The 13,765-nt window shown below is 40.1% G+C and overlaps 2 protein-coding genes across 2 annotated transcripts; both read right to left on the bottom strand.

Annotated features, from left to right (window-relative positions):
* Positions 1-587: 587 nt before the first annotated feature.
* On the bottom strand, positions 588-5,823 carry rab6bb (RAB6B, member RAS oncogene family b). Its single transcript, XM_033983144.2, has 8 exons — positions 5,626-5,823; positions 4,129-4,187; positions 3,760-3,813; positions 3,289-3,394; positions 3,089-3,200; positions 2,670-2,763; positions 2,416-2,482; positions 588-1,537 (listed from the first exon to the last, which is right to left on the bottom strand). The coding sequence occupies exons 1-8, from the start codon at positions 5,693-5,695 to the stop codon at positions 1,473-1,475; spliced, it is 627 nt and encodes a 208-aa protein (XP_033839035.1). The 5' UTR covers positions 5,696-5,823; the 3' UTR covers positions 588-1,472.
* A 598-nt stretch (positions 5,824-6,421) lies between these two features.
* Positions 6,422-10,688, bottom strand: espnlb (espin like b). The gene is made up of 6 exons (XM_033982793.1): positions 10,674-10,688; positions 10,478-10,598; positions 10,277-10,395; positions 9,255-9,419; positions 7,531-7,873; positions 6,422-7,437 (listed from the first exon to the last, which is right to left on the bottom strand). The coding sequence occupies exons 1-6, from the start codon at positions 10,686-10,688 to the stop codon at positions 6,422-6,424; spliced, it is 1,779 nt and encodes a 592-aa protein (XP_033838684.1).
* Between the last annotated feature and the right edge of the window lie 3,077 nt (positions 10,689-13,765).

The following is a 13,765-nucleotide window of genomic DNA, read 5'->3' as shown; positions in this document are numbered from 1 at the left end:
ATAAACATGGAACAGGACTTAAAGCTGGTCTATGTGCTACTTTAATACACTGTAACACTTAAACTAGGGTCAGTACAATCAGATCCACCCCTGCTAGGCATGAAAAAGGCTTAACAATTACCTCAAACTCTTTTTTCTCACAGTCCAACAGGCGACAGTAAGAAATTATCTACAGTTTTGTTTAGCTGTGCGTACGACTGAATGGTTTTTACTCTATACTCTTCTCTTTTAGTGTAAATTGCATGAATATTTGCCAATATTTATGTTTTTATTTGTTGTATTGGGATTTTAACATGTCTATAAAGCACTTTGAATTACTTTGTGTACGAAATGCGCTGTACAAATACATTTACCTCGCCTTGCCTTAACATTTGTAAGCATCGGTTAACTAAAAACAGTTGTGTAATTGTTGCGTAACATTTGAACCTTGCCCATGTTTGCGAGTAAGACTGACTTCCCACAAACATGGTCAAGTCTGAGAACGTAACTTTCATTTTTAGCAGTTTGATCCATAAAAAAGTGCTGTTAATTTATTTTGCATTAATGCCGTAAACTGTGAGGTGAGTGGTGATGGTTAAGACAGTGAAGCCCTTTCATTTGTAATTTATTAATCATTAAACATTATTACATTATTCATACTGGTGAACAAGGACCACTTCTACAGTTCACAACATACATATTACATTTTATATACAGTGCAGTGCATTACAGTGGATCGTTATATGTGTATTTCCAGGATGGAGGGATGGGAGAGGGGTTAAGAAGGTAGAGAGGAGGAGCGGTCAGAAGGAGGAACAGTGTTGTTGAGTAAGTTGTCTTTTTTTTTGTTACTTATTTTTCAACCACAGTACAGCTTGTTCTATAAAAGTTAAACCCATAGAGCGATAAGAGTGCCACGTTTTCACAGCTACGGTTGGTGAACCTACAGATTTTTGTGGTAATATCAAATGAGATACGTTTGTCATGAGATGCTATAGAGAGATGCTATAAAACATTCTAAGACAGCCACCCCCCCCCCCCCCCCCCCCCCCGCCCACAGAGGGTCAAAGGTCAGATCAGCGTGCATGCGTGCTGTAGACATTCAGACGTGTTTGGCCACCTCCACAAAAATGGCTGACCACTACTGTATTACTCCTCTATGTTTAGGCATCATTTTTGGTGCTTTCCCTTTTTAATATAAAAAAATACAAAACATAACAGTTCAAAAAGAAAAGAAGAGTTAGTCATTTCAGTTTTTCCCTTTTTGATCAATTTTGCATTTCGGTATCTTTCTTACTTCCAGTCACTTACATATTGACAAAGTATACAATATCTTACAACTGAACAAGACTGAAAGGTAACATTTGATTTGTCCAATCAGATACAAGGCCAAGTTCCTATATCCAATCAGAGAAGTCAACTGGAAGCTAACCAGTAGTAAGCAACACAACAAGCCTATGGTGCGAAGAGAACTGTCCACTCACAGCTCGCCATTAACACGAGCAGCCGCCCTCGGGCACGGCGGGCTCTGCCGGTTTGTCCAGCTTTATGTCAATCACTGAAAAGAGCAGGGTTAAGGAGCACATCGAATATTCATGGGTTTGGTGTACTGCGTTTTGTCATAAAGACGCATTTACAGACAAATATAGAACAATATTTGACTTGAGCTCGTGTCTGTATTTCCACTTAGACCTGTCACGATAAGTCTGATACATCGTTGAAGTAAATATAGACGATAAACGATAATATTGAAACTGTAAAGCAGAATTACTCCCTCAAAACTCTTTTAAAGATGCATTTACGGACAAATATAGAACAATACGCGACTTGAGCCTGTGTCTTTATTCCACTTAGACCTGTCATGATAAGTCTGAAAAATCGTTGAAGTAACTATAGACGATAAACGATAATATTGAAACTGTAAAAGCAGAATTACTCCCTCAAAACTCTTTTAAAGACACATTTACGGACAAATATAGAACAAAATGTGACTTGATCTCGTGTCTGTATGTACGATAAGTTTGATATATCAAAGTAAATATAGATGATAAACGATTGAAATGTTCCGTATTGTTAAAAATATGAGCTGCTATCAATTAATAACCATATGCAACACTTGAGCAGTTGGTTTGTATCTATAATGAGTCATAAAACTTCATAATTCAACTTTTTACAGCTCAATTTCCCCAGTACTGCAAAGCAAAAGTAACCATGATAAATACTGACCCCCAAAAACGACTGTTCCAGGTTTCATATATTGAGCGGTAAGTCGATATTGTAATTATCGTGACAGGCTTATTTCCACCTTATGTACCTCTTTGGCTCAGTGGGTTTTATTGGGCGCTGAGTCTGGACGGGAGCGGAGGGATCTGTCCCAACGCCAGCTACCACTAAGAGATTAAAAATAAGCTTTGTGTCTCACTGTGTAAAGGATACTGCCTTCAGGGTTTGCATCGTCCAAGCTTTCCATGCCCGGTAGAGCTGCAGCGACGCGACGAAACAGCTAAACAAACAAGAAATAAAGGTTGTGAAGAACGTAAGAAGCTGCGTTTTGAAAGCTAAGGATAAGTAGCTGTACTGCATCTGTGCTGGTTCATAAAAGAAAATGATCTCTTTGCATTTTAAATCAAAACATAACAGTGCCAAACGTCTCTAAAACAGTGGAATGTGGTCAAAACGTTATGGGTCACCTGTTTGACATTGCAGCCGGTCTTGGCACTGGTCTCAATGAACATAACATTCAGTTCTTTGGCTCTCTGCTCGCCTTCTTCAATCGTGATTTGCCTGAGAAAAAGACAGACGAAACTCAATGTCTCTTTGTTCAAACGGTTTCATTTCTAAATATGAACGTTTTGGCTCATAAATATTCGAACAACCGCATCCAAATATAAATAAAAGCCTTTATTTTCAGCCAACTGTTTTGAAACTATTCAGGACTTACATCAGTATTTCATTTCATTACACAGTCCTGAAGTTAGAAGTCAGGAGTTTTAAAGGTCACGTCTTTATACACGATCTAAAAACGCTCAAAGTGAATGACATTTCTTATTTTAAAACACATTAACAGCTATGTCGCATGAAAACCTGTCGTTCTGAGTCACTTTCTTACCTCTTTTCCTCCAGATCGGTCTTGTTTCCTACGAGCATAATAATGACATCACTTCCTCTCTCTGTCCTGACATCATCGATCCACTTGGTAGTCTGCTGGAACGAGTTTACATCTGCGGAGACGAGCGACAACATTCATTTGACACGCAAACGGCCACATTTTCAAAGTCCGACAAAAGCTAATTGTGTGTTTCCTCTTACTCGTGATGTCGTAGACCACCACAGCCACCGTCGAGTCGCGAATGTAACTGGGAATGAGACTCCGGAAGCGTTCCTGTCCCGCAGTATCCCACAGCTGCAGCCTTACCTGGTTCAACACATATTTGTACGCTCGTAAGCCCGGATGAAAGCCTTTATAAGCCCGTATCAGTTTGTATGGAGCCTCAAACGCCACATTATCCCGACATAGTAATAGTATTAACACCAGCTAAAGCACATGATCCACACAGAAGGCTTAGACATCGAGGGTTAGAAATACGAACGCGATTACCACAAGAAATAACCTTAGCATAATCGTGTTGGCCTGTGAAGAGAGCTGTAATTAGGCAAATCAAATCAAGGATTAGGCCAAAAGATGTGGCGTGGCAGCGTTTTTCGGGTGACTCACTAGACACGTTTACTCTTTAAAAGCTTCTAATTAATTTGAAGTGGTTGAAAACATTGTGAGCTTACGGTTCGGTCTTCCAGGTACATCGTCTTTGATAGGAAGTCTATTCCAATGGTCGCCTGTGGTCAGAAGAGATGGGATCATTAGGCGTTTATGATGAAAAGGATAATTTAACTTATGGTAGCTGCAAGGGGAGGATATGATGAGTGAAAACGTTGTGTTAGGAGTCGGTCAATTTGCTTGTGGTGCGTGTCAAAGTGGAGGACGATTACTACAATTTCATCTGGTTTTATGTTAATTTATTTTAATAGACATCACGTGACCACTCGGATTAAGCCGTGGTCTGAAAAAACAACCTGTTAAATGTACATTGAATGCTTTAAATAGACGATAAAACTGGGATGATAAACGAGTGTCACATTCAGTTTTCTTACCTGATATGTGTTGTCAAAACTGTCATACATGAATCTGGTGATGAGCGATGTTTTCCCCACTGAAAAGGAAGGCAAACATGATTAAACCACGTCGTTACGATGTCAAACTGTTATTTCAGTCACTGCACAGAAAGGAAAGTGTTGTTAGCAGGAAGACTATACAAATATACACCCAAAATCCTGAGTAATCTGGAAAATTACAGCTGATTTAACCGAGGATAACATTAGTGATTATTCTATTGTCGTAGTATTGCAAGGTTCTACAAACAACTTTAGTAAACAACAAGGGCAGACAGCAATATTCGCAGTTTTAATGGACAGTAGAACAAGGACAACACTGGGGATTACTATTCACAACGGGTTTACGTGATATTCCCAGCAATTAACGCCTTTTTTACATTCTTTACATTACATTTTCAACTCATAAATTAAAGTAAACGTCAAAACAAAGCATTTCTCTGTGGCCTAGGCTACGAAAACAGTGGGTCGGAGGCTGCGTGTCTGCTGCCTGCCAGAGATGGGCAGTGGCCAGGCCTCGATTCAGCACCATGGACAGCAACATTGCACCACGGGCCACACAAACCCCCACGAGCCTCCCTCACACACATGCAACACACACAAACACACACACACACACACACACTTCACATCTATATGCCACAGCTCCACATTCGTCATTTCAGAGCGATACCATTGGGTTTTTACTGCTTTTTATGGCGTTTATGTCACTGCTGCCACCTTGGATGTCAAGATAGTGAAGCAGCTTTAAGACCTATCGATCCTGAATTTGTGCTATCACGTACACAGCGCCTGTCCACAACATACATGGATTATTGAGGGTGCTGTGTAAAGCTGTGGCGCTGTCAGGTCCCTTTGATTTGTCTTTTTATGGGACGGAAGCGAAGGTGCGATGTTTTGGAGAGGCTACAGACACTGGCAGCCGGAGCCTAGGGTGTGTCCCGAGCTGACACATGGAGGGAACCGTGCGTTATCTCCTCCAGACCTCCCAAAATGGCACACCTTGTATAACCACAGACGCTTTTCAACATTAAAACACAAGATTTAAGCTATTATCCGGGCGTTAAAGTAGGAAAAAAGACGCGCGTAATCGTCAGTCACTGCAGCAAGCGTCCAAACATTTCATCTCAAAGCAGCATCATCTCGAGCCAAATGTGACACTTTGCGCAGAGAAAAGTGGCTATACGACATCATTTGTGTTTGTCCTTGAGGGATGATGCTTATCCTGAATAATTAAAGGCTTCATTTGTGTCTGCACGCGCCTTATCTTTCCTCCTCTTCCGTTTCTATCCAAATGTTTTTCCTTTTAATCATGTCCCAGCCACATTAGTGTCACTGATGTCTAACAAAAAAAAAACCAAAAAACCCAGAAATGCTCACACCTGGACACAATCACAGCCACATTTTCCAACACAAATGGCCTTCACTGTAAAGCTTACGTATGTTAAGCGTCAGTAACCAAACCTCAACGATGCTCACCGCTTTGCTCTCCCAGAAAAACGAGTTTAAATTTCCTGAGGGGGTTCCCCAGATCTCCTCCAGATGACATGGCGCTGGATAAAAAGCCTCAACTTGGATTATCCTGTTTTTCCAGTGGCTCTGCGTCTCGTCGGTTGTTGTAGTGCGCGCAGAAATCTTCCTCACAAAATGATGGGAATGCAGCTCAGCATCCTCCTGTCAATTTACACCGGCACTGCGCATGCGCGACCTCACCTATTGCAAGTCTCTGTACCTTTCAGGGGCTCAGTGGATACAGCAGCATTAGATCACTTATTTTAAACCTTTTACAAGAGAATGAAAAAGTGGGAAAGTTTTCAGAGATGTGCATAGAGGATTAAAGTTGGAAAACAGCAGCATTTTTTCCATCAAACATATTTTATATTAACTTTTGCTAACTTCCCAAGATTAGATTAGTTATTTTAAACCTTTTACAAGAAAATTAAAAGGGAGGAAAAGTAACACTTGTTTTTTAGTTTTTGGGAGCTGTGCACAGAGGATTAAAGTTGGAAAACAGCAGTATTTCTCCCATCAGACACATTTTATATGAATGTAGACGTTTGTGTTGCTTTCCAAAATATATAAAAAAGACAAAAATGAAGAGGAAAGGCTTGAATTAAAAACAATCTTTCTAATCATAAACTGTTCTTCGAGTTGAAGCATCTGAAACTAGAGATGGGATCAAATGTACAGCTCAGTATCACTTAAATAAAGAAACATTTTTATTATGGTTTGAAGTTACAAAATCAGACTAAGACACTGCAATAAAATGTTTCTTTTACCCTTTGGTCGTATGCTCAAAGTCAAACAGCTCTGCCTCCTTCTCTTTCCAGAAGGCGAAGCTCCGATCAATATATTTACAAATGTCTTCTTCATTGTTGTAATAGGACACGTCTGCGCCGCCCACGCGCTCATCGGGACCAGAGGAGTGGACTCTCACACTGGGCACCAGCCTGGACTCCTGCAACACCGAGATGTCAGGGTAGCAGTACGCTTTGGAGTCCCCGAAGAAGTGAGCTTTAATATCGTCGAACCCATCGCACCATTGTCGCCTTCCGGTCTGAATCTCGTGAAGAACGGCTTTGTGGAAGTCTCTCACCGTCTCCCAGGGGAACGCTCCAACGTGATCGAACACCTCAAAGCACAGAAGATGCCTCATTTTCCTCTCCTCTGCTGACAGCGGCTGCTCGAGGATGTGGAAGTACCCCAGCATGAACAGATCGAGGGTTAAGCTGTCGTAGGTCACCACATCGCCGTTCGCATCCGGTACGAACTGCTCAGGAGAGTAAGTTACAGATGGGAGTTTGTTGTTATGTGTCCTGTGGGTAGCGTTGATGTCTAGCCTAGTCTTCCACGAGTTCAGCATCTTGTCAACGGCGCATTTTTGCTGACAGAAGTGCAGCATGGAGCTCCCTTTTTGCTGTGTGGTTCCTTGATGTTTACTCTGTTTTGTCTTGGCCGATCTCTTTGATATGGCATAAGCCGACTTCTTCCAGTGACTCAGAAACAACACGACAATTCGCTCTTTCCTCAAACTGCTGCTCTCCATCACTGGTATGTTTTTCATGTCAGGTGAATAACTCTTTCCCGTATCTTCTTTCAGAACGCCTGCGAAGGGATACAAACCTCCGATCTGACCTTCAAAGTTGGTCCGGAGACTGCTCACTGACACGCCAGACTGCTGGATTTCTTCTTGCACCTTCTCCCTCTGGGCTTTAGCCTCTAAACGATGACTGAACGCTGTCACCATGCCGATGTGGGGTATCCTACAACCACTTTGACCTGTTTTTTGACCTTCTAGATCCCCAACATTTCCTCGCTCTGCTCCTAAACTGTCTTTTCCATCGTGTTGCTTTTCTTCTCTGTCTTTCTCCTCAGTTATTTGACTCAAATGAGCGAGAAGCAGCGAAATGTTCTTGACCATTTCAGAGACGCGGCTGCACCAACTTTGCAGAGTGCGGCGTCCCTCGGCGTCCATTTGCTGGAGGGCTTCTGTGTTGAGGGAAATGTTGACGATAGGGTCGGGGAAAATGGCCTTTAGCTCTTTGGTTAGCCGGGTCAGCTCCAGCTCATAGACCTGACAGCTCTTCTGGAAGGAGACGTTTTCAATCTGTTTTTCGAGATAGACGATGTCATCTTCACTTAGCAGCTCGCCAAAAGGACCCAGGACGGCATTGTGGGCTTCAGAGTATTTATAGTCATCAAATGTAGGTTGGGTAGATGTCGTGCTCTGTAATAAATGGAAAAGAATGTAATTTAGGATATTTCTTATTCAGTTTTTGTTTTACTTTACTGGTTTTGCTTTGTGATGCAATATCGCCTTTCATCATCATCCATCATTTGTGTACTGCCTCCTTAAATAGACACTTTTAAAAATTTTTCATTTTTACTTTTTAGCAGAAAAATAAACTAAAACAAAAGCATGATTTTCCATTTTTAAAAATAAATATATATATGTTCCACAATATTGCACAAAACGCATCTATTTCTATGGAGAACGTTCCAAAATATGGCTTCAACTCTCCATGGAATCAAGCTGATGACGTCCCACCTCCGGAAAGTTACACAGTGTTGCTTTAGATCTATGTCCTTGATTTGCATCCAGGATAAAAAATATTTAAGAGTATTTGCTGTACAGACATGGGACATTACTGAAATTTTGCATTACGATTATCATGGCCTAAATAAATTTGATTAACGATAATATACCGATAATGACTGAAGCTGCTGAAAGTTTAAAAATGTTTTGAATGTGGCCAAACAGCTGCGAAAAAATGGTTGCAGTCGGATGGAAACCCACTCATTCCTTATCTCACCGCCAAAGGGCAATGTCATTTATCGATAATGTTTATTTAAAACGCACGCACAAAAGAGAAAACTATTCATCCCTGGAACCAACCCATGTCTGATCTTAAAGCCTCCTTGTTGTGATATGTACAAAACGCAACTGAGTGGTTAAGTCATATTGTTATCAAAATTTGTCTAAGTCTAAGTTTAATGTGGATGTACAGATGTGCACAAGTGCTGCATACACTTATACTGTATTAGTTATATAAATATCTACTTTTCCTTTATAAAGAAGCATTTTATGGAGCTAAATTATTCCCTGATTGTGGGAAAGATGCACTGGTGTGGGCACAGTTGTGTTTTAGTTTTAGTTTTTCCTCGAGTGATGCAGAAAAGAGGGAGCCACTGTCTGTGTGAATGCTCATGGCTGTTTTGTTTTCTTCTTTTTGTCCTGGAGCTGTTCTGTTATGTTTATGTTTGTTTGTATATAGTTTAATTGTTATGCCAAAAAAATTATACAATTTGATAAAGATGTCATGAATACTTACTAATTATAATTTAAATGTTATGAATAAGTTCCATGTATAAACAGCTTTTATATAATTGTACTTTGTTATCAGTGAAAACAACTATGACCTAGAGGAGAACACTATGAATAAGCCGGTTTGTTCTACACATTCTCGTGATACAATGACGATTTTTACGATTATACGATTATCGCTCCTTTATATCACAATAAATATGATTGTTTATTGTTTATTGCCCCATCCCTATTTCCGTACATATCTATAAAGCAGATATATGTGGTATAGGACTCCTGGTACCTGTTTAATGTCTTCCTCTTGGTCCATCAGCCTGACCTGTAGCTGTCGCACCATCACCTGTCTCTTCCACTCCACGATGGGAAGTCCAGCCTCATCGTGAGTCGGCACCAAGGCATCGATGTCCCCGAGGATCACATCAGGGACGGGCGTCTTCTCCACTGCCTCCTCATCACCAGACCTCAGCTGCAGAGCAAACAACAGGCGATTAAGACGAGCTTATAGTGAGACTACTAATGAAGTCTCTTTTTAAAACAACTGCGTTCATTTGTGTAAAAATCCCACTGTATAGAAGCAAATGTTGAACTGTTACGCAGATAGACGGTTCACAATTTAGGCTTAAAATGTCTAAAGATTAGGACTTGTCGATAAATCGGTGATATAGACAAAACATCCAATCAGTGTCATGTTTTTAGGATGAACAGACAACGTATTTGTCCTCCAGCCTTTGATTTTTGAAGTATGTTTAATGTTTTATATTTGCACAAAGAAAAAAAAAATAGTGGTAACATTGTACTCCTCAACGTGCTTGGCAAATCTAGAACGATCTCTCTCTGTATTTCTTATACAGATTGATATCAGTCTGGTCCCCACAGCCTCAACTGCGTCTTAAGCTCGGTCAAAGGTGATCGTGCAATCAGGTTTTTTTTCAGTGACACATGTGTAATAAAGGAGCTCATTGGTCACATATGATCTACACATTTATTTCAGTGTTTGGTGCTTTGTCCATTGACTCTACAGTGTTTTTCAGCCCCCTGTGATATTTTTTCCTTTATTTTTTTAGGGACTCAGTTGGCTAATCCACCCGTCAATCACAAACATTTGAAATTGAGGAGATTCACCTGTGACCAGACTCACATCTTTGTAAAGTATTGCAAAAGTGTGTATTCTGGATCCCCTCAATATAAAAAGCCAGTTTAATTTATGTGCAAAACCATCATGACTTCACACTTTTTTTTATTTATTCTCACTTGTAATATTGCCACTTCTATGTGATTATGCATTTGTTTGGGTTTAAAACTTACATTTTGTCCGGTAAAAACTGCTGTTAGTCCTGCCTGTCTCATGGACTTAACAGCTTTCATGTGGGATGTTGGCGTAAGATCTCTCTCCGGAGGTCTCAAATAGTTGAACGATGATACCACTGTGTAAATGTGTTCAGGAGATGACAGATGATTACAGCATGTTTCTATGTTTGTACGTGCTTCAAATGAGCACAGACTCACCTGATGAGGCCACCTGCACATGCTGAAGGGATCCTGGGTGTTTTTTGGAGCCGGCAGCAGGATTCCCGTAGGATGAAGTCACAGGAAGCCGAGGCAGGGGGGGCACCTCCTTCACCGGCTGCTAGGGACACCAAACACAACATAGGTGAGGAATATTTAGCACGAAACTGAAACGATTCTTTAGTTATTTGGTCACCTTGATGTTCTCCATGTGGATTTTTGAATTAGTCTTTTATCTGAAACAAACAAAAACACAATATTTGCACTAAAACACATCCCGCAGTGGAGAAATCTGACACAGCATCACATGTCCTATGAGTGTTAACAGCACTTTAGTCACAGACCTCCCTGTCAGTAACATACATAATGCTCCTGTAGTGACGGAGAAGAATACACAAAATGGTGAAACAGGAAGCCAATGTAATGAATGTAGCGTAGCCCACACAGAGAGCTGGAGAAAGCATGTTTGAGTTTGGAGACATCGGATATGCTGCGTCGGGTAACCTCAAATGATTCAGAGCATTTTGAACAACCTGGCATTTAGGAATCTGAGTCCTCACTGACAGTAACAAAAGGGATGATTTCACTGTGCACTAAACAGGATTAAACTCATATGAGACATTTTTATTATATATTTTTGGCATTTGTGTATTTTTGATTCTGTGTCCACTCAAAGTTTCACATTATTTCATAGATTCACTAAATAATCCCTCAATTATTCACGTTTGTATAAGAGTTTTTAAGTCTAACACATAAAAATAATGAATATACTGCTGTGTTATTGTAAAAAACATTGATATTTTGGTGTGCGTTAGGTCAGTCGACTCGTGATACCTGTTAAATCTCCTGCTACAACACAAATCTAGTACTCTCCATCCATTCAAAGTAATTTAAAGCATACTCACATTGCTAGATTATCTGTTCAGCTCTTCCAGTTGGACAAAAGCGTGTAAAACAAAAAACATAACTTGAACATCTCGCTGTGTCTCTTTTGGCAGGTGGAAGCCGAAGAACCCCCTGTATCCTGGAGCAGCGGCGCGCGGCTCCAAACCTCAGATGGGGGTCCTTTCTTTGTGTGCATTATTGAAAAGGTGGGATTGGGTGACCTACATGTGGAAGTATGGCTATGTGAATGTATGTGAGTGATAATATACTGTGCACTGGAGGGAAAGTGTGTGCAGTGAGTGGACAGTTCATGTTCTGCTGTCACGGACTGCAGAAAGAAGTTGGAAAAAAATGACAAATATTGACGGGTTGTGAAAAGCTGTAAGGTTCAGACTGCGATCGTGCTGCCAGTGGAGGAATGTAACAAACTAGTAAAGTACAGTACTTAAATGCACATTTTAGGTATCTGTACTTTTATTTCACTTCATTTGAGAGCAGTATCTGTATTTTCTACTCCGCTACATTTTTTAACTGGACTAAAAAGTAAGTTTGTATTTTTTAAGATTGGTTAAAACCTGCTGAAAAGGCTGAGACGCTTAATTTTAACACGTTTGTAGTTTGAGCAAATAAAATATGCAAATAAAAACAGCTAGAAAACACTATTGATTCAGTTGTTTCTGTTGAACAAAATTCAGCACAAATCTTCATCAAAATCACATTTGAAGACCTCAAAATCTGCACGAAATACTTTTACTTTTTACTCTTTAAGTACATTTTTAAATAGGTACTTCAATACTTTAACTTAAGTAGATATTTTTTATTTTTTTTATGTGATACTTTTACTTATGTTTTTTATATGCTCCAGTGTCCATACTTTTACTTAAGTCACAAAATTTTGTTCTTTTTCCATCACTGCATGCGGCATCTCCAAAACTGTGAATGGCACATGACTGGACCAACACCGTCTCATTCCAAGGAAAAAAAAACAAAACAACTAAAAATAAATAAACTAAATAACAAAATAAATAAATAACTAAATAAATAACTAACTAACTAACTAACTAACTAAATAAATAAATAAATAAATAAATAAATAAATAATGATAATGATAATAATAATAATAATAATAATAATAATAATAATAATAATAATAATAATAATAATAATAATAATAATAATAATGCATTTGATTTATTTAGCTTTGTTTTGGACCCTAAAAGACGCTTTACGGTGTATTATTCATTCACTCCAAACCCAGAGGTGGTAAACAACTATAGTAGCCAAAGCTGCCCTGATAGAGTCTGGTATGAGGCTGCCAGTCTGCGCCATCAGCCCCTCCTCCACCACCACCACCTCCTGGTTCTTTCTTTATTTATACAGGGGAACCCACTGAGATCACTTGGGACTACTTTTTCATGGGTGCCCTACTTAAAATACAATTCAAGCAGAAAACAAACAAAACAAACAGTATACAAGTCCATATGAAACATTAAAGACAGGTGCAGGTGCTGACATTTACAAAAATTGGCGGAGTTTCCTTTGCGTCAGATGGTGCAGCTGTCGGAGTGCCATTAGAATACATAAAAAAAAAACCCTCTGCGTCAGAAATAGACAGAAACGGGTTGCTTTGGTGTCCGAAGTTCACACCTCTTCACGTTTTCCGGCTGTTGACTGGACACAGCTGCCCTCTCCCTCTGCCTTTCTCCTGTTTCTGGTGGAGTTGGACTAATCCGACCGGCCCTGCTTCATCTGAGTACGTGGAGAGTGCACAATCAATAATAGAGGGCTGTACAAATGCCGCAGAACAGCCTCCCATATGAGCTCCAGTACAATCTGTTACAGCACACACAGATGATCACCGTGTGTGTGTGAGGGTCATCTGTGTGTTCTGTTACAGTCCTGATGGAGACGAGGCAGGAGTTTAAAGTGTGAATTACTTCAGAGTGCACATGTGTGTTTAACAGCATTTAGTAACATTTTGTAGAGGGAATTACGTAACATAAATCGTGTTAACAGTTTTTGCTACTGTAAATGTGTCATTTGATAAAGGTTTTTCATTTTTATATGGCCACCTTCAAGACTCAAACACTCGCTTTATATCAAGAGCTGGAATCGCACCGCCAACCTATAGGTGAATGGATTTAACTCTATCAATGATTTTTTTTTTTTCCACATCGAGAGCAGTATTCGAACCGCAAACCTTGTCGCCAATCTATGTCGCCCCGGAGTATAAGTCGCACCGAAGAATAAGTTACCCCGGAGTTTAAGTCTCTCTGGAGTATAAGTCGCACCGGAGTATGTCGCCCTGGAGTATAAGTCGCACCGAAGTATAAGTCCCACCTGAGTATAAGTCCAAGTCCCACCTGAGTATAAGTTTCACCGGAGTATAAGTTTCCCCGGAG

This window comes from Periophthalmus magnuspinnatus, chromosome 17, assembly GCF_009829125.3.
Source record: "Periophthalmus magnuspinnatus isolate fPerMag1 chromosome 17, fPerMag1.2.pri, whole genome shotgun sequence".
Lineage (NCBI taxonomy): Eukaryota > Metazoa > Chordata > Actinopteri > Gobiiformes > Gobiidae > Periophthalmus > Periophthalmus magnuspinnatus.
This window is presented reverse-complemented; position numbering and strand designations above follow the sequence as displayed.

Bases quoted from the DNA above. Each gene is read 5' to 3' on its own strand.
- espnlb (XM_033982793.1), bottom strand. The intron at 10,396-10,477 runs GTGAGTCTGTGC...ACATTTACACAG, and splicing joins TGTGCAGGTGGCCTCATCAG to TGGTATCATCGTTCAACTAT. The intron at 7,874-9,254 runs GTACCAGGAGTC...CATTTATTACAG, and splicing joins AAGAGGAAGACATTAAACAG to AGCACGACATCTACCCAACC.
- rab6bb (XM_033983144.2), bottom strand. From the start codon at position 5,695: ATGTCATCTGGAGGAGATCTGGGGAACCCCCTCAGGAAATTTAAACTC. The intron at 3,201-3,288 runs GTAAGAGGAAAC...TCGTCTCCGCAG, and splicing joins GGTGGTCTACGACATCACGA to ATGTAAACTCGTTCCAGCAG. The intron at 1,538-2,415 runs GTATCCTTTACA...TGCTCTTTTCAG, and splicing joins CGATGCAAACCCTGAAGGCA to TGATTGACATAAAGCTGGAC.